At 43.2% G+C, this 19,412-nt stretch overlaps 1 protein-coding gene across 1 annotated transcript in view; it reads left to right on the top strand.

Moving 5' to 3' along the window:
• ST6GALNAC6 (ST6 N-acetylgalactosaminide alpha-2,6-sialyltransferase 6) overlaps positions 1-7,056 on the top strand; it is a 38,230-nt gene extending 31,174 nt beyond the window's left edge. Inside the window, exon 5 of the mRNA XM_069748225.1 lies at positions 1,039-7,056. Within this exon, the coding sequence (XP_069604326.1) occupies positions 1,039-1,237 (199 nt within the window). The 3' untranslated portion in view covers positions 1,238-7,056. The remainder of the gene's footprint in view (positions 1-1,038) is intronic.
• The last annotated feature ends 12,356 nt before the right edge of the window (positions 7,057-19,412 follow it).

Genomic DNA, 19,412 nt, shown 5'->3' with positions numbered 1-19,412 from the left:
AAAACTGACCTGCCATTAAGATTCTCAGGGTCATTACAAGATCATAGACCCCAAACATGTATAGGTTATTTTTTAGCTTGGTGGTGAAAAAAAGTTTGGTAAAAAAAAAAGCGCTATTTTCTGATACCCGTAGCCTCTCCATTTTTCGGGGTCTCGGGCTGGGTGATGGCTTATTTTTTGCGTACCGAGCGGACGTTTTTAATTATACCGTTTAGGTGCAGATACGATCTTTTGATGGCCTGTTATTGCATTTTAACACCGGGCGGCGCTTATAGCAATCCGGGTATGACAACTATAGAGGTCTGCTGGAGACCTCTGGTTGTCATGCCAACCCATCGGTGACCCGCTATCATGTGATGGGGTCACCGATGGGAAGGATTTCCGGCGCACTTGCCGGAATCGCGAGTTAAATGTCACTGTCAGATTGCGGGTGGATTGCGATTCCACCCGCGGCATGTCAGCTGTATATATCAGCTGTCGTGTGCCCAGGAAGGTGCGGGCTCAGCGTCAGAGCCCTCACCAAACAAAGGGAGTCCGACATTGGCGTACTAATTACGCCCGATGTCAGAAATGGGTTAATCTGAGAGCAGCGAGATTTGGGGCAAAGACCCTGATTCCAAAGATTTGTCACTTGCTCCACAGCTTGTAGTAGTTTCAATACATTCAGTGTTTTATCAGCAGGAGATTATTAATGCCCGACTAGGAGTCGCGTGACAGGCAGACAAAGTACAGAGGAAGATGTCAATCAGTGGTGTGGGAGGGGTAATACAGTGCTCAGTATCCATAGCACTGCTAGATCTGCAGCAGAGAAAACACAGATTTTATCAAAACTGCATCAAGCAGCTCAGTAAGTGACACTTTCCTGGAACAGGGTCTCATGCTACTTTCAGGTTAAATAGCAAAAATCTGCTGACTTCCTTTAATTATTACATCACTGGGGTGTGGAGAGTTCAGGTATCACTTTTGCACCAGAGTTAAGGTTGTCGAGACTAGATCTTAGATGACAATAATCTGACTGATTTCTCTATCTATTTCCAGTAAGCAGCAGCACAAGATGCCATATCACTACTACGAGCCCAAGGGTTCAGATGAGTGCACCACTTACATTCAGAATGAACGCGGACGAAGAGGCAATCACCACCGCTTCATCACAGAGAAACTGGTGTTTGCCCGCTGGGCATCTGTATATAACATCTCCTTCTCACACCCCGAGTGGTTCAAAGATCCAGACAACTAAATAGTGGTGTTCATGTCTTGTTTTGTCCCACTTCACTGGTCTCCAGAAGTGGAATCAAGTCCTCTGCAGCTTTAGACAAATCAGAATCTAGAAATTGCGTAAAAGAACAGTATGTGTCACCAAGGACGATATCCGAGCGCCAGAACTGGTGATTTCTGTAGTCTTATTGCATGGGCAAAACACAGAAATGTGTAAGCAGAGGGCTATAGAAAACCTTGTCTGTCTGACCTTATTGTGCCACTGATGGGAGATGGCTATTCGACAAGTTGCCCTTATGTTATAGCACTGGAGAATAGTAGTAGCACCAGTTTGGAGGGTGCACAGTGTTGGTAATCGTAAAGACAAATTATTAGTCTGTGGTGCCCACTATACTTCTCTGTGACCTCCTACCTTTCTAGCCATTAAGCTACGTACCTCTGTGCATTTTATAGATGTGGGAGATACATCAATAATTTAGGGTGCAAAGAGGGCAATAGATGACCACAGGGGACGGGAACCCAAGATAGCAAAGTTTTATTTGTTCTTCGGTTATGGATGTGAAAAATTACAGTGCTAGGCTTTAAACTAGGTCTGGTCCATGAAACAATGCTGAATGTTCTCGTAGAGCGTGGTGCACACCTTGGAGGACCCACGATGGTGTGTCTAGACACTCTACGGATTGTAAAATTAGAGGTGTACTCACCTTTCTGTACTTGAATCCCCAAGTTTTTCTGATTTTAGGATTCTATCGTAAGTCATTTTTTGGAGAAATGGTAGCATGGACCTGTGAACAGCATTTATATTTTGATGCCCAAGCGTGAAAGTCTTGAGTAAATTCACTATAAAACTACATATATTTCCCACATGAGCTTAAGCACAATTTTCCTCCACTCCATATGTCACAACTTTTTTCTGTAGCTCAGGTGTCCTTCATTTCATCCCCGTGTCCATTACTGATTCCATGCTCTCAGAAATGTATTACATATATTTTTCTCTGCACATAAATTAACTGTAATTTTTTTTATACAAATGGTCAAGACAGGGAACGGCCGCAGCATACAGAAATTACAGGTCGGAGAATGCTACATACCAAAGTGGGGCTAGTATGCATTAACATGGAGATATGTGGTCACTATGGGGCAGAGGTCTCTGGTGATGCTGGTAGACTGCTTTGCAATGTATGGATGTGTTGTGCTGTGTGTGATATACATGATCACGGGTTGTTGTGGTTTTTATGTTTTGTATTTAAATGGCGAGACTGCCAGGGCATTAAGTATAGTACCTTTGGTAAGATGGCAAATGTTTGCACATACTTGGCGAGGTCATTGTAATTTTATATACTCCAAGAAATACTCGCCTATAGGAGTTTTAATTCCACATGGACTCATCTGCATTTAAGCACCACAAAGCATGGAGAGGCGGAGTCCATGCTGAGTCCACGCCGCGTTACCTGGTTGGAGGGGTAAGTACGCCGCAGGGCTGAGCCGTCAGGATTTCTTGCATTTGGAACACAGTATGGCTCCTTGTCCCAAATAATGTGTAATGGTGTTGTCCATGTTCCCACAATTATAAAGGTTCTCTGGCCATATTATATTGATCCGTGATAAAAGAATTGTCAGGTGTAAGAAGCACATTCTGCAGTGCCTGTTTGTGTCCGTGATGTGCACACTGTCACGATTCCCCATGCGAGTGGACGGCCAAGATGACCGCATGTGGGCAATTTGCATACTTGCTGTCACACGGTGATTAGACTCCTGCGGTTCTCTCATTTCTCTTCTATTTAGAGAACCCAGATAAGACTAGTCAGTATGTGACGGCAAGTGTGCAACTCTCGTTAATGTCACCATTTGACCGTTCACTTGCATGGGGGATACACGGGAATTGTGACAGTGTGCACATTGCACAGTGTGATGATAAAAGCAGTCTACAGACAAAGAGAGTCTTTGCTTCTTACACCGGATAAACCCTTTAAGATAAGTCATTAATATCAGATTAGTCGGAAGTTTGATACCCAGCACACCCACCGATCAGCTGTTATTCGCTCCGGTGCTGCCTGGATGTGAATGAAGCTGCACATTGAATGGAGCATTACAGTGCAGCCCTGTTCAACGTTTACATCTGGTCCCCAGCGGAGCAAATAACAGATGATCGACGGTGACGCCGAGTGTCACATCCCCTCTGATGTGATATTGATGACCTGTGGCAAGATCGCTCATCAATAACATATGAATGAAGAGGCAGAATATATTACAATAAATAATTGCAATTACAAAATTGCACCAAGTGTGTACTGGTTCTCTTTCTGGACAGCGTCATCTAGCTTATGGGTAAGTCAATACTCCCTGAGAAAAGGGTATCTGGGAGTCTAGGAGAAAGAAAACTGACTCTCTAGTGCCACCTATTGGATATTGCCTTATAGAGCTGCTACCTCCATTAGGTGGCGATAGAGAGACAGCTTTTTTGTAACATTATGCAACATTTTTCCAGATTTCATCTACCAACCCCAAAATACATTTTTTAATTATATCTTGTGACTCTTTAACATAGGTATTCAATTTCCTGTGTGTAGATTAGTCTAAATGAGACGTCCGACCTGTGCCGAATAAGTATTAGCTGTGAGGTTATACGGCTGCAGAAGCTAAACCTAAAAGACATCTACTGATATAAAAAAAAACTGTGATTAAATGAGCCAAAGGACACAGAGAAAAGTGTGATAAAGTAGTGATTGTGCGGGCAGACATTTTTCTTTACATTTTTTGAAAAGATTGCAGCCCCTCAATTCTGATGGTTGCTTGCAAACATCAGAATGCATATCACTACCAGTATATAGTAAAAATTAAATTCAGGGTATGTTCCTTTAAGAATTATAGAATACAGGAAACTATAGAATTGTCCATGACAAGCAACATTTGGCTTCTTCTAGGCTCATCTGTATATACTGTATTATAACCACAGTAGTATTACAACAAATTATTTTTTTAAGAACAACTATCAGAAGATCACATGCCGCACTGATACCGTCTAATGTAGGAGGGCGGGCAGGACACAAGGGGTTCTTCTTCAATAGTAGAAATGGATTTAAGGATAAATCTGCTGTTAGATGATTAGAAAAAGGATCACCATAATATATATAAAATGTCAAAGCAGGATTCAAACGATGGTGATCCTATTTTAAGAAAATGAAAGCCGGACAACTTAATAGCCGATGGGGCAGATTTGCTAAAACTTTCAGGCTTCCGTCACACTATCAGTATTCGGTCAGTATTTTACATTAGTATTTGTAAGCCAAAACCAGGAGTGGAACAAATAGAGGAAAAGTATAATAGAAACATATGCACCACTTCAGCATTTATCACCCACTCCTGGCTTTGGCTTACAAATACTGATGAAAAATACTGATGAAATACTGCTAGTGTGACGGCAGCCTCAAAGTTAGACTACATAGTCTGAAAATGCACCAAATTTATTAAAGTGGCTCATGCTGGATGATACATTTGCTCATCATCTTTACACCACCTATTAGTTAGATTACCTTACCCCAATAATTAGCTCCAAAAATTTGGCACAATTTTGACCATAACCCTCCTATCACCGTAAGCCCTAGATATCAGTCACGGTAGATGAAGGCAATGATGAGACCCGTGTGGTGGTGCCAGAACTAGCTTTTGTTAATGACCCTAATGGAATCCAAATGTATAGAAAAACAAAAAAACATTTCTTTTGTTGGAGCCAATCACGTGTTATTGTTCCAGAGCGATTTAGAAGATAAAAGCCAATTTCTGATTAGTTGTTTTCAATTTCCCTTAAGGGCCACCACAGGAGAAATTAAGCATTACACAGTTCTCCGTTAAATTAATGGTGTCCATGTAATTCCTGCATGTGCCAGGTCCTCCAGAGAGAAATACAGTGTATTCTTTGCAATGGCATATAGATAAGGGTCCTGAATAGAGGACGCCCTCTGAAAACTAAAAACTCTTAAATTTTTTATTAGAGAATGATTTTTAAAAACCAGACAGCCCCTGTAAAGTATCCTGTGAGGTATGGAATCAGAAGGAATCAGATATTTGATTCTTCTTTACAATTTTTGAGGATCATATTTAGTGAAAGAAGAATACGTAATTTATGGTATGTACCTTGTAACTATTTGACATATGTAATGTTAAGCAACTCCTGAATGGAAACATTTCTATCTTCTGAAAATGCTTCCATGCACAATTGGACAATCCAGGTTATTCTAAACCGATCATAATCATTATTCTGCATTACAAAAACTGAACTTTTCAACTCCCCTAGGAGAAAAGCGTCCCATCCAACAGGATATTATTATTATTATTTATATAGCACCATTGATTCCATAGTGCTGTACATGAGAAGGGGTTACATACAAGTTACAGATATCACTTACAGTAAACAGACTAACAATGACAGACTGATACAGAGGGGCGAGGACCCTGCCCTTGCGGGCTTACATTCTACAGGATGGTGTGGAAGGAAACAATAGGTTGAGGGTTGCAGGAGCTCCGGTGTTGATGAGGCGGCAGCGGGGTCAGTGCAGGCTGAAGGCTTTCCTGAAGAGATGGGTTTTCAGGTTCCGTCTGAAGGATCCGAATGTGGTTGATAGTCGGACGTGTTGGGGCAGAGAATTCCAGAGGATGGGGGATATTCGGGAGAAGTCTTGGAGGCGGTTGGGTGAGGAGCGGATAAGTGTGGATATAGTTCAGTTCAATGGGTTGACACACCTGTTTAGCCAGGACCGGTTACCTTTTCCGGGATGATGACCCCTGCCAAGACTACCAAACCGAGACAATGGCCACAACCAGGATCATCCCAACCTCAGGAGGGCAATGGCCCCGCCAGCACCACCCTAACCCAGACAATAGCACCCGTCATGGCCACCCTAATCAGGGCAATAACACTGTAGTCACACAGCTGCTTATTCTGCAGCCCGACTCAATATCCAGTCATCGAGATTAATCCCAGCCCTGCACTCCTCGCGACTGGAAGGGCTCACCATTAGAACCTGATCCCTCTGCAAGCCGTATGACATCTCAACAACCCCTACACGGTAAATAATCAAGCAGCTGCCAGAGTTCCTGAGTGTCAGGCAGAGACGTCCGGTTTCGCAGTGTAGCACTCCTCATTTGACTTCCTCAGGGCTCAATGCTGTTTGTTGCACTGCAAGCAGAACCAAACCCCCGAGGAAGCTCCATGTGTAGTCAGGTGTAGTCAGGTGTACTCTGCCCAATACTCAGTAACTTTGATGGCGCCAGTGCCACAGTCATCTGTGTAGTGTCGGAGAAGTCTCGTGTATTAGTACGCATGAGACTTTTTTAAAGCATAAAATAGCCCGCACTTGACACTTGTACAAGCATTCTTGCATCTTCTGTAAGGAATACAAATTTAGTGATATGTTATCAGACTGGAGCCTTATAAGACGCTACAGAGGGCATCAGAAAGTCCAATAGTTTATTTTACTACTGTATTTTTGAAACCTTGGTAAAATGGAGAAATAACTCTCTGTATGATATGAGGTACTTTTCTAAAATCAAAATGTATGAGATGCAGTAGTTTCATGAGTTTTTATAAAAACCATGGAGAATATATTATTCTATGGAAAATTTAGCTATTCTAGTCCTGCCGAAGATCCCATCCATATATCTTGATACGTATATTCTTGGATTGTCTTGGAGGATGTGTGGCATGTCGATGAGTATATTGCTAAGATAGTTTTCATATAAAGGCTAAAAACTGTGACAATAAAAAAAAGTATTCTTGAAAAATAAATTAAATGTTGGATTTAAAAAAAAAGATAATAAATCTAATTTTAATATAAAATCTGATCTTTTTGTTTGTGTGATGTTGTACTAGATATTCTTGCACCACGGAGCACATGCATCCACGATTGATCTAGCTAACCAGAGGATTTTGTATAGTTTCAAGGTTGTGACTTAACAATGGGCATCAACTAGTAGTAATTCTTCTCTCTGGGTTGTGTGCCATCTTCATTACTACTACTTATTCTTATATGATATGATCACCCTAATTCCGCCTACAGTTCCCATAATGCATTTTACTATGTAAAGTGGGTACAGCCTCATCACTTTGCACTTTTCTGTTGAGTCTCATCTAACAACAGTAGTGATAGACAGGTTTCAGGCTATCCTACAGAATGTATTGCAGCTTCAGCCTCTTTCTCCGGCCTCCAGCTGGTGATATGTTTGTCCATGTTAGCTCTTACATGCAGGAGGCAACGAAAGAAAAGCAAAATTCCATCTCACATGATAAATTGGAGATTCTTCCGAGAGCATTTATAGACAGTACAGACATTGAGTGAGATATTTAATAACTCTGCATGCACTTACCTATTATATCAATGCTCTTTTATGTAAAGCAAAATTAATATCTTTAGCTGTATATGAAACATATAGTAAAACTGGGTGGCATTGATGGAGAAGAGTCTTAGACTAAGAAGGAATCTGATAGGTGGTAATGTCATCCTATAGTTCAGAGGAAGTCAGAAACTGACCTGTGTGGGCAGGAGAACATGTCCGGGACTGGTGGTCATTCAATTGCATTCAGGACACTCTCTATGAGCCAGAACAAGAGTTGCTATTCATCAGCAGCTCCCTCTCTGGTGGATGAGAGATTCCCATGTATTGCATAGTGTAAATTATTACTAAATTTACATCACAACATTTGCGTCAACCATAGGCCATTCCAGGAGGTTTCAGAAGACGGACGCTGGCGATCAAATAATACTAATACTAATAATCAAACTGCTAATGACACTCAAGAGATTTGATTTCTCTCCATGAAAAGGAGCATAGCAGATCTTCAACTCACTAGCAACAGCTGGTGCAATATTTTAATGATTATGCGGTGACAAACTATGCTTTATAGAACCATAGCAGGTTTAGAGTAGTAATATGGATCCAGGCACCACTGATCTGTACTATGGACGAATATACTCTCCTCATATGTTACAGGCCCACGGTGTGAGTCTCCTTATACACCACTACAACTCCCACGGCGTAACCTTCTGATACACTATGGTTCTCAAACGGTGACTGCTCTCATATGCTACATATTTCACTGTGTGACTCCCCTCATATGCTACACTTGTCAGACAGTACATCTTCCACAGTATAATTCCCCTCATACACAATACCTCCAATAGTGTGAATGTGCACATGCAGTAAACCTCCCACAGTGTGACGGTCCTCATACACTAGACCTCCCACAGTGTGACGGTTCTCATACACTACACCATCCATAGTGTGACAGTCATACACTACACCCCCACAGACTATCTCCCTTCATACACTACACCTCCCACAGTGTGACTGTTCTCATACACCACCTCCCACAGTGTGACTGTTCTCATACACCACCTCCCACAGTGTAACTGTTCTCATGCACTTCACCTCCCACAGTGTGACGGATCCTCTACACTACACCTCCCACAGTGTGATAGTTCTCATACACTACAGCCCCACAGAGTATAGCATAGCTAGGGTTTCAGCTTGGGGGGGACGAAAAATCTGAGTGGGCCCCTAACGAGGTACCCCTGACTACAGCTACATGGTGCACCCTAATTGTGAGCATAGGGGAACTTCAGCAGATGACCGCACTGTGTTATGATACGGTGGTCTAGGAGCAACATGGAACACGCTCTGAAGGAAGTGGTAACTGTACTGACCGCAGTCCCTAAGCTCAACACAACACTAGAAGTAGCCGTGGAATGCTCCTAACTCTCCCTAGGCATCTCGTCACAGCCTAAGAGCTAACTACCCCTAAAGAAAGAAGCAGGAAAGCTATCTTGCCTCAGAGAAAATCCCCAAAGGATAGATTAGCCCCCCACAAATAATGACTGTGAGTGGAGAGGGAAAAGACATACACAGAATGAAACCAGGATGAGCACAGGAGGCCAGTCTAGCTAAATAGATAGGACAGGATGGAATACTGTGCGGTCAGTATAAAACACTATAAAAATCCACGCAGAGTTTACAAAAAAAATCTCCACACCTGACTAAAGGTGTGGAGGGCAAATCTGCCTCCCAGAGCTTCCAGCAAGACAGAATTAATTCACACTGATAAGCTGGACAAACATAGAAAGCACAGAATGGATAAGTCCACAATCTAAGGACAGAAAAGAGCAAGCAAAAACTTAGCTTTGCTGAGCTGGTCAGGATAACAGCGAACTCCAAAGAGATGTGAATCCAACCAGGAACCATTTACAAGTGGCACTGGCTGAAGAAAGAGCCAGGCCTAAATAGCCAAGCAGAAGAGACGATAAGTGGAGGCAGCTGATGACAGCTAACTCCAAGGAGCAGCCATACCACTAGAAACCACAAGAGGGAGCCCAAGATCAGAACTCACAAAAGTGCCACTTACAACCACCGGAGGGAGCCCAAGAGCGGAATTCACAACAGTACCCCCCCCCTTGAGGAGGGGTCACCGAACCCTCACCAGAGCCCCCAGGCCGATCAGGACTAGCCAACTGAAAACCACGAACCAAATCGGCGGCATGGACATCGGAGGCAACAACCCAAGAATTATCCTCCTGGCCATAACCCTTCCACTTGACAAGATACTGAAGCCTCCGCCTCGAAAAACGAGAATCCAAAATCTTCTCAACCTCATATTCCAACTCTCCCTCAACCAACACCGGGGCAGGAGGGTCAACCGAGGGAACAACGGGCACCACATATCTCCGCAACAAAGATCTATGGAAAACATTATGAATGGCAAAAGAGGCTGGAAGAGCCAAACGAAAAGACACCGGATTAATAATTTCAGAAATTTTATAAGGACCAATAAACCGAGGCTTAAACTTAAGAGAAGAAACCTTCATAGGAACATGACGAGAAGACAACCAAACCAAATCCCCCACACGAAGCCGGGGACCAACACACCGACGGCGGTTAGCAAAACGTTGAGCCCTTTCCTGAGACAACGTCAAATTGTCCACCACATAACAAAGGAATTGAAGCATTTGCTCAACAGGAAAAAAAAGGCATTTAAAGTAGGTGACAAAGAGGAAATTAAAATGATACAGCATGAATTGAAGCATAAAATAAAGGAGGCCCAGGAAGCCTTCAGAATTAAACTTGAAAAGAAACTGTCCCACAATAATACCAGAGAAGTTTGGTCAGGAATGAAATTACTGACTGGGCTTAAGCTGAGGCCTGAAAATGATCGAGGAACAATGGACAAGGCTAATGAGATGAATCAGTATTTCAACAGATTTAGCAGTACATGTGTAATACCAACTGATAGTGGATGGGAACTGGGTGCAAATTCTGCAACATCGATATTGAAGGATGAGCAGACTAATTTTAGAGTATCCGAAAATGATGTGAGGAGGCAGTTTAAGTCACTTAACATTGGTAAAGCTGCAGGACCTGATGGACTCAGCTCACGTGTCCTTAAAGTTTGTGCAGACCAGCTGTGTACTGTCTTTACACGCCTATTTAATGGAAGTCTACAAACACAGAGGGTACCAGTGTTATGGAAAACTTCCTGTCTGGTGCCGGTACCCAAGACGACTTCTCCTGCAACCCTAAATGACTATCGTCCTGTAGCCTTAACATCTCATGCTATGAAGGCCTTGGAAAGATTAGTGCTTGCTCACTTAAGACCGAGGGTTAACGCTTTTATCGATCTCCTTCAGTTTGCCTACCGACATAGATTGGGGGTGGATGATGCTATCCTTTCTCTGTTACATAGGGTACATTCATTTCTGGAGATTGACGGAACCACGGTGTGAGCGATGTTCTTCGATTTCTCGAGTGCATTTAACTCCCTGCAGCCACTTTTACTACACAAAAAGATGACTGATATGAAGGTGGAGGAGGGGATGAGAAATTGGATAACTGACTACCTATCAGATCGGCCACAGTTTGTACAGATGGGAGCAGTGGTGTCAAGCAGATTGAGCAGTGTAGGTGCCCCCCAGGGAACGGTGCTTGCGCCCTTTCATTTCACTCTGTATACTTCAGACTTTCAGTATAAATCTGAACTTTGCCACCTTCAAAAATTTTCGGATGACTCTGTGGTTGTGGGATGCATTAGGGGAGATCAGGGGGATGAGGAATATAGAAGGGTGGTGTCGAATTTCGTGGATTGGTGCAATGGTAACTATCTACAACTAAATGTTAAGAAAACCAAGGAGTTGGTGGCCAACTATAGCAGGATTAAGTTGGAATGCTTACCGATCACTATTGCTGGTCAGGAGGTAGAGCAGGTGGAGAGTTACAAATATTTGGGGGTCCATTTGGATAGCAAACTGGACTGGAGATGCCACTCAGAGTTTGTCTACAAGAAGGGGATGAGCAGATTGTATTTCCTAAGGAAACTGAGGTCTTTTAATGTGTGTAGCAAAATGTTAGAAATGTTCTACCAATCTGTGGTGGCAAGTGCCATCTTTTTTGCAATCACGTGCTGGGGTAGTAGTGTGCGGGCCTCTGATGCTAATAAGCTGAATAAGATTATTAAGAAGGCAAGTTCTGCTGTCGGCTGTAATCTGGACTCTTTTGGGGAGGTAGTGGAGAAAAGAACTCTGAAAAAGTGTGTGGCAATTATGAACAATAATGCACATCCATTATATGAGCTATTCATGAGACAGAAGAGCACCTTCAGTAACCGGCTTATACTTCTGAGGTGTAAGAAGGAAAAATATAGGAAATCGTTTGTGCCAACTGCTATGGGAATGTACAACAATAACATTAGGGTTAAACCACCAAGGTGAATGTCTACTTATTTCTCTACATTTCAGTTCACTCGTTGTGTATGTCCTATTCTAATGTATAATGTATAATGTTCTTCTGTCAACTCCACTGTCATGTCAACTATGTAATTCCTTTATGATTTTTATGATTTAAGTCGTGCTGCTGTGATACCATAATTTCCCACGGGATCAATAAAGTGTATCGTATCGTATCGTATCACATGAGTCCAAATCTGTTGCAGCCTGTCCACCACAGAATCAACACCAGGACAATCAGAAGGCTCAACCTGCCCAGAAGAAAAACGAGGATGAAAACCAAAATTACAAAAGAAAGGTGAAACCAAAGTAGCCGAACTATCCCGATTATTAAGGGCAAACTCGGCCAACGGCAAGAAAGACACCCAATCATCCTGATCAGCAGACACAAAGCATCTCAAATAGGTCTCCAAGGTCTGATTAGTTCGCTCAGTTTGGCCATTAGTCTATACAGCCTAAATTTCTCTTATCTGTGACCCTGATTTGCTCATTGTCGTCCTTTTCTGTCATGGCATTTGTGGATTCAGGCGCTGCCCTGAACTTAATGGACTTAGAATTCGCCAGGCGCTGTGGTTTTTCCTTGCAGCCTTTGCAGAGCCCTATTCCTTTGAGGGGTATTGATGCTACACCCTTGGCCAAGGATAAACCTCAGTACTGGACACAGATGACTATGTACATGGCTCCTGCACATCAGGAAGATTGCCGTTTTCTGGTGTTGCATAATCTGCATGATGTTGTTGTACTGGGATTTCCATGGTTACAGGAACATAATCCGGTGCTGGATTGGAAAACTATGTCGGTGACTAGTTGGGGTTGTCGAGGAGTACATAGTGACGTTCCTTTGATGTCAGTTTCCTCTTCCCCCTCTTCTGAGGTCCCTGAGTTTTTGTCGGATTTCCAGGATGTATTTGATGAGCCCAAGTCCAGTTCCCTTCCTCCGCACAGGGACTGTGATTGTGCTATTACCTTGATTCCTGGTTGCAAGTTCCCTAAGGGCCGACTTTTCAATCTGTCTGTGCCAGAGCATGCCGCCATGCGGAGTTATGTTAAGGAGTCTTTGGAGAAGGGGCATATTCGGCCCTCTTCGTCACCATTGGGAGCGGGTTTCTTTTTTGTTGCTAAGAAGGATGGCTCCTTGAGACCCTGTATTGATTATCGTCTTCTTAGTAAGATCACGGTCAAATTCCAATACCCCTTGCCTTTGCTTACTGATTTGTTTGCTCAGATTAAGGGGGCTAGTTGGTTTACTAAGATTGACCTCCGAGGGGCATATAATCTTGTTCGTATTAAACAGGGTGACGAATGGAAAACTGCATTTAATACGCCCGAAGGCCATTTTGAATACCTTGTGATGCCATTTGGGCTCTCTAATGCTCCATCTGTGTTCCAGTCTTTCATGCATGATATTTTCCGCAATTATCTTGATAAATTCATGGTCGTATAGTTGGATGATATTTTGATTTTTTCCGATGATTGGGAGTCTCATGTGAAGCAGGTCAGGATGGTGTTCTAGATCCTTCATGATAATGCTTTATTTGTGAAGGGGTCTAAGTGCCTATTCGGAGTTCAGAAGATCTCTTTTTTGGGTTTTATTTTTTCTCCCTCGTCTATAGAAATGGATCCTGTTAAGGTCCGAGCTATTCATGACTGGATCCAACCCACATCTGTGAAGGGTCTTCAAAAATTTTTGGGCTTTGCTAATTTCTATCGCCGTTTCATTGCCAACTTTTCCAGTGTGGTTAAGCCCCTTACTGATTTGACGAAGAAAGGCGCTGATGTGACGAATTGGTCCTCTGAGGCTGTTGAGGCCTTTCAGGAGCTTAAACGCCGATTTACTTCTGCCCCTGTGTTGCGTCAGCCGGATGTTTCTCTTCCTTTTCAGGTTGAGGTTGACGCTTCTGAGATTGGGGCAGGGGCCGTTTTGTCTCAGAGGGAGTCTGATGGTTCTTTGATGAAACCGTGTGCTTTTTTTTTCCAGAAAGTTTTCGCCTGCGGAACGCAATTATGATGTCGGCAATCAGGATTTGTTGGCTATGAAGTGGGCGTTTGAGGAGTGGCGACATTGGCTTGAGGGAGCTAAACACCGTGTTGTGGTCCTGACCGATCATAAGAATCTGATTTACCTCGAGTCGGCCAAGCGGCTGAATCCTAGACAGGCTCGATGGTCCCTGTTTTTCTCCCGTTTTGATTTTGTGGTCTCGTATCTTCCGGGATCTAAGAATGTTAAGGCTGATGCCCTCTCTAGGAGTTTTTCGCCTGATTCTCCTGGAGTCCTTGAGCCGGTTGGCATTCTTAAGGAGGGGGTGATTCTTTCTGCTATCTCCCCTGATTTGCGGCGGGTGCTTCAGGAATTTCAGCCTGATAGGCCTGACCGCTGTCCAGTGGGGAAGCTGTTTGTTCCTGATAGATGGACAAGTAAGGTAATTTCTGAGGTTCATTGTTCAGTGTTGGCTGGTCATCCTGGGATTTTTGGTACCAGAGATTTGGTTGCTAGGTCCTTTTGGTGTCCTTCCTTGTCGCGCGATGTGCGTGCTTTTGTGCAGTCCTGTGGGACTTGCGCCCGGGCCAAGCCTTGCTGTTCCCGCGCTAGTGGGTTGCTTTTGCCTTTGCCGGTCCCTGAGAGGCCCTGGATGCATATTTCCATGGATTTTATTTCGGATCTTCCTGTTTCCCAGAAGATGTCTGTTATCTGGGTTGTTTGTGACCGGTTCTCTAAAATGGTCCATCTGGTACCTTTGCCTAAGTTGCCTTCCTCCTCAGATCTGGTTCCATTATTTTTTCAGCATGTGGTTCGTTTGCATGGCATTCCGGAGAATATTATGTCTGACAGAGGTTCTCAGTTTGTCTCTAGATTTTGGCGGGCCTTTTGTGCTAGGATGGCCACTTGTACTGTTATGATACGGTGGTCTAGGAGCAACATGGAACACGCTCTGAAGGAAGTGGTAACTGTACTGACCGCAGTCCCTAAGCTCAACACAACACTAGAAGTAGCCGTGGAATGCTCCTAACTCTCCCTAGGCATCTCGTCACAGCCTAAGAGCTAACTACCCCTAAAGAAAGAAGCAGGAAAGCTATCTTGCCTCAGAGAAAATCCCCAAAGGATAGATTAGCCCCCCACAAATAATGACTGTGAGTGGAGAGGGAAAAGACATACACAGAATGAAACCAGGATGAGCACAGGAGGCCAGTCTAGCTAAATAGATAGGACAGGATGGAATACTGTGCGGTCAGTATAAAACACTACAAAAATCCACGCAGAGTTTACAAAAAAATCTCCACACCTGACTAAAGGTGTGGAGGGCAAATCTGCTTCCCAGAGCTTCCAGCAAGACAGAATTAATTCACACTGATAAGCTGGACAAACATAGAAAGCACAGAATGGATAAGTCCACAATCTAAGGACAGAAAAGAGCAAGCAAAAACTTAGCTTTGCTGAACTGGTCAGGATAACAGGGAACTCCAAAGAGATGTGAATCCAACCAGGAACCATTTACAAGTGGCACTGGCTGAAGAAAGAGCCAGGCCTAAATAGCTGAGCAGAAGAGACGATAAGTGGAGGCAGCTGATGACAGCTAACTCCAAGGAGCAGCCATACCACTAGAAACCACAAGAGGGAGCCCAAGAGCAGAAATCACAAAAGTGCCACTTACAACCACCGGAGGGAGCCCAAGAGCGGAATTCACAACAGCACTGTGACTGAAAATACATCTGTATACAAAAAAAAACACTGAAACACTGATACTACTATATGAGGATCATATAGTGGTAGATACCAGTTCTACTGACCATATAAGAGATCACAGCACATTTATAGATAATAACTTACAGATGACGTTCTTTCTGATTGAATCGTTCACTTTTCTCGACTGTTCCATCTGGCCCAGCCCAACAAGACAACTTCTCCACCAGGACTCATCTGCAGAAATTATGATGACACATCAGACTTCTCACATTTCCAGCCCCGTCCCCATCTATCCCCAACCTGCACAAACTCCTCATTCTGCTGATACCCCAATACTGAGCCGCTGCTGCCATATGTGTCTCCCTATTACTTCCCCTGATACCCCAATACTGAGCTACTGCTGCCGTATGTGTCCCTATTACTGCACCTGATACCCCAATACTGAGCCGCTGCTGCCGTATGTTCCTATTACTGCACCTGATACCCCAATACTGAGCCGCTGCTGCCATATGTGTCCCTATTACTGCTCCTGATACCCCAATACTGAGCCGCTGCTGCCGTATGTGTCCCTATTACTGCACCTGATACCCAATACTGAGCTGCTGCTGCCATATGTGTCCCTATTACTGCTCCTGATATCCCAATACTGAGTCGCTGCTGCCGTATGTGTCCCTATTACTGCACGTGATACCCCAATACTGAGCCGCTGCTGCCATATGTGTCCCTATTACTGCACCTGATACCCCAATACTGAGCCGCTGCTGCCGTATGTGTCCCCATTACTGCCCCTGATTCCCCAATACTGAGCCGCTGCTGCCGTATGTGTCCCTATTACTGCACCTGATACCCCAATACTGAGCCACTTCGTGCGTATGTGTCGCTATTACTGCCCCTGTCTATAGAAAATGAGGTGCTCACTGTCCTTGGGTAAGGTGCTCAGGAGAAAAATAAGAAAACCAACAAAAGATGGACACATGAGCTAAAATAAACAATTTTATTAAGGAGAAAATTCTAAAAATGTGTATAAATACATAAATACAAGCAACAATAAGAGCGATGCAATGATAAAAAGAGCGCCCCCCGAGGAAGCAACGTGTGCGAAACGCGCGTCGGGGCCTTCCTTTTCCACGCACAAGCACAAGGTTGGTTCATTTGCCGTTAGCTTTATTCTCATTCTGTACTCACTGTTACCAGGGTAGGATAATTCTGACCTTACCCATTATACACTATAAGGGGACTTCCCGGAATTTGTCTGAACATATACTGTTGTGTATAGGATGCATAGGGTCCCCCATGGTATTTGGAGTATTTTATGTGCATGTATGCAGGCTTTGAACCTTTTTACAGGTATATGACGTCCTGGAGCCTTACCTTGGTGGTGTGGCTGCTTCTATGCCCTGTTATTTATTGGCACCATTATTCAATATGATTTAATTGTATGCATAGTAACCTGCTCACCCACTTGGATCCTTCATAGGCACTTATTAATATATTACCATATATATATATATATGTATTTTTTGTATTTTTTTGTACGGCCCACCTGCTAATTGTGCTTGCGCGTGGCACTAGTGTTGCCTATCTTTTTATCATTGCATCGCTCTTATTGTTGCTTGTATTTATGTATTTATACACATTTTTAGAATTTTCTCCTTAATAAAATTGTTTATTTTAGCTCATGTGTCCATCTTTTGTTGGTTTTCTTATATATACATTATGGCGGAGTATTTACTTTGATTGCCCCCCCTGTAGGTTTATTAATCAGGAGAAAAATAGTAGAATCAGCAGAAAAAACTCCGGCACACAATTAAAGTCAATGCAATTTGCTGGTGAATTTATTAGAAAATAACAACGTTGCAAGTAGTATAAATCCGTAGGAGGAAAAAATGTAACACCGCATACGTAGGAAAAATGCTATGTATTGATTCACAGGTAACAATTTCATGTATTGATTCACAGGTAATAGTTTCAACGTTTCGGCCTGTAAGCCTTTTTCAAGAAAACCTGTATGTGAATCTGTAATGATAACAAGAGTGAATGCATTTAAAATACATATAATACCAAAAAAGTGACAAAAATAAAATAAAACAAAACAATAAAGTGATGAAACAGTAATGAAATAGGTCAAAATGATATAGAATCTTACAACATAAAATCCCTTTTAAAGTAACCCTTGCGGATATAAGAGATGGTATGGCTATATACAGATTTAGAGGCGGAACAACATATATACACTGGTCAAACAAGAAAACATCCTAAATCTGATGAAAGAAACAGGAGACAAAAATAAATAAATAAAAAAATAAAATAAAAAATAAAAAAATAAAAAGAGAGGAAAAAAGGAAAGTCAGAAAATAAAAACCACTTTAGGACAAAAAAAAAATAGGAACAAAATGACAAATATACATATATACGTACCCACATTCAAACCAACATCCTGGCAAAACATTCACTCACTCACTGATCAACATGTGCATGCAAACATAGATACAAGAACACTCATACATGCTACCACACATATACAACACTCACACACACATATATTCATACACTCACACATTCACAAACTCATACACTCATACACTCACACACTCACACACTCAAACACTCACATACTCACACACTATCACATACTCACATACACACACCCACATACATAACCATATTCACACTCGTACAAATCCAAATAAATGCACATATAAATGTATAAAAGAAAAAAGGATAAGAATAAGAGAGTGAAAGTACAAATACCGGGTAAAAAAGGATAAGCAAAAGCAAAACACCTGGCCAGAGCCTGAGAATACACAGAATCCATGCACATATAGGAGAACAAGTCCCTTATATAACGGACACAGGGCCAGAACGGCTGAGAATAAGAAGCGACAGGCAGAAACGGGCTTACCCGTGACAGGAATCCAGCAGTGCGGGGTCCGTAATGCGGTGAAGAAAAAGGCGCTCAATCGCGCTTATATGTGCACGCTTCCCGCTACAAGTGAGCAGAAGAGAAAGACTTCCGGGTGCCCAGGAGGTGAGTATCCACAGTGCGCAGGCGCCGAAAAAGAGTGGAGCGCCGATAGAAGGCAAAACAAGCCGAGCGATGAGCCGGCTTGGCGCATGGGCAGTCAGCGCTGCTCGGAACCGACCTAAAAAGAGAGACATAATAAATGCCAAGCAGGGCACAAAAACCAAAAGCCAGGGAAAAACAAAATAGGGAAAAAAAAAAAAAATACTGCCCCTGATACCCCAATACTGAGCCACTGCTGCCGTATGTGTCCCTATTACTGCACCTGATACCCCAATACTGAGCCGCTGCTGCCGTATGTGTCCCTATTACTACACCTGATACCCCAATACTGAGCCGCTGCTGCCGTATGTGTCCCTATTACTGCACCTGATACCCCAATACTGAGCCGCTGCTGCCGTATGTGTCCCTATTACTGCACCTGATACCCCAATACTGAGCCTCTGCTGCCGTATGTGTCCCTATTACTGCCCCTGATGCCCCAATACTGAGCCACTGCTGCCGTATGTGTCTCTATTACTGCACCTGATACTCCAATACTGAGCCTCTGCTGCCGTATGTGTCCTTATTACTGCACCTGATACCCCAATACTGAGCCGCTGTTGCCGTATGTGTCCTACAGCATCTGCTGTGTGGTACAATAATGGTGCCGCCCCACATAGCAATGCCACCACTGTGCCCCTTACATAGTAATAATGACTCTTTTGTGCTCTCTAGATAATAAAAT

The sequence above is a fragment of the Ranitomeya imitator genome, chromosome 2, assembly GCF_032444005.1.
Source record: "Ranitomeya imitator isolate aRanImi1 chromosome 2, aRanImi1.pri, whole genome shotgun sequence".
In the NCBI taxonomy this organism is placed as follows: Eukaryota; Metazoa; Chordata; class Amphibia; order Anura; family Dendrobatidae; genus Ranitomeya; species Ranitomeya imitator.
The sequence above is the reverse complement of the archived record's forward strand: the minus strand, read 5'-3'. Positions and strand labels throughout refer to the sequence as shown.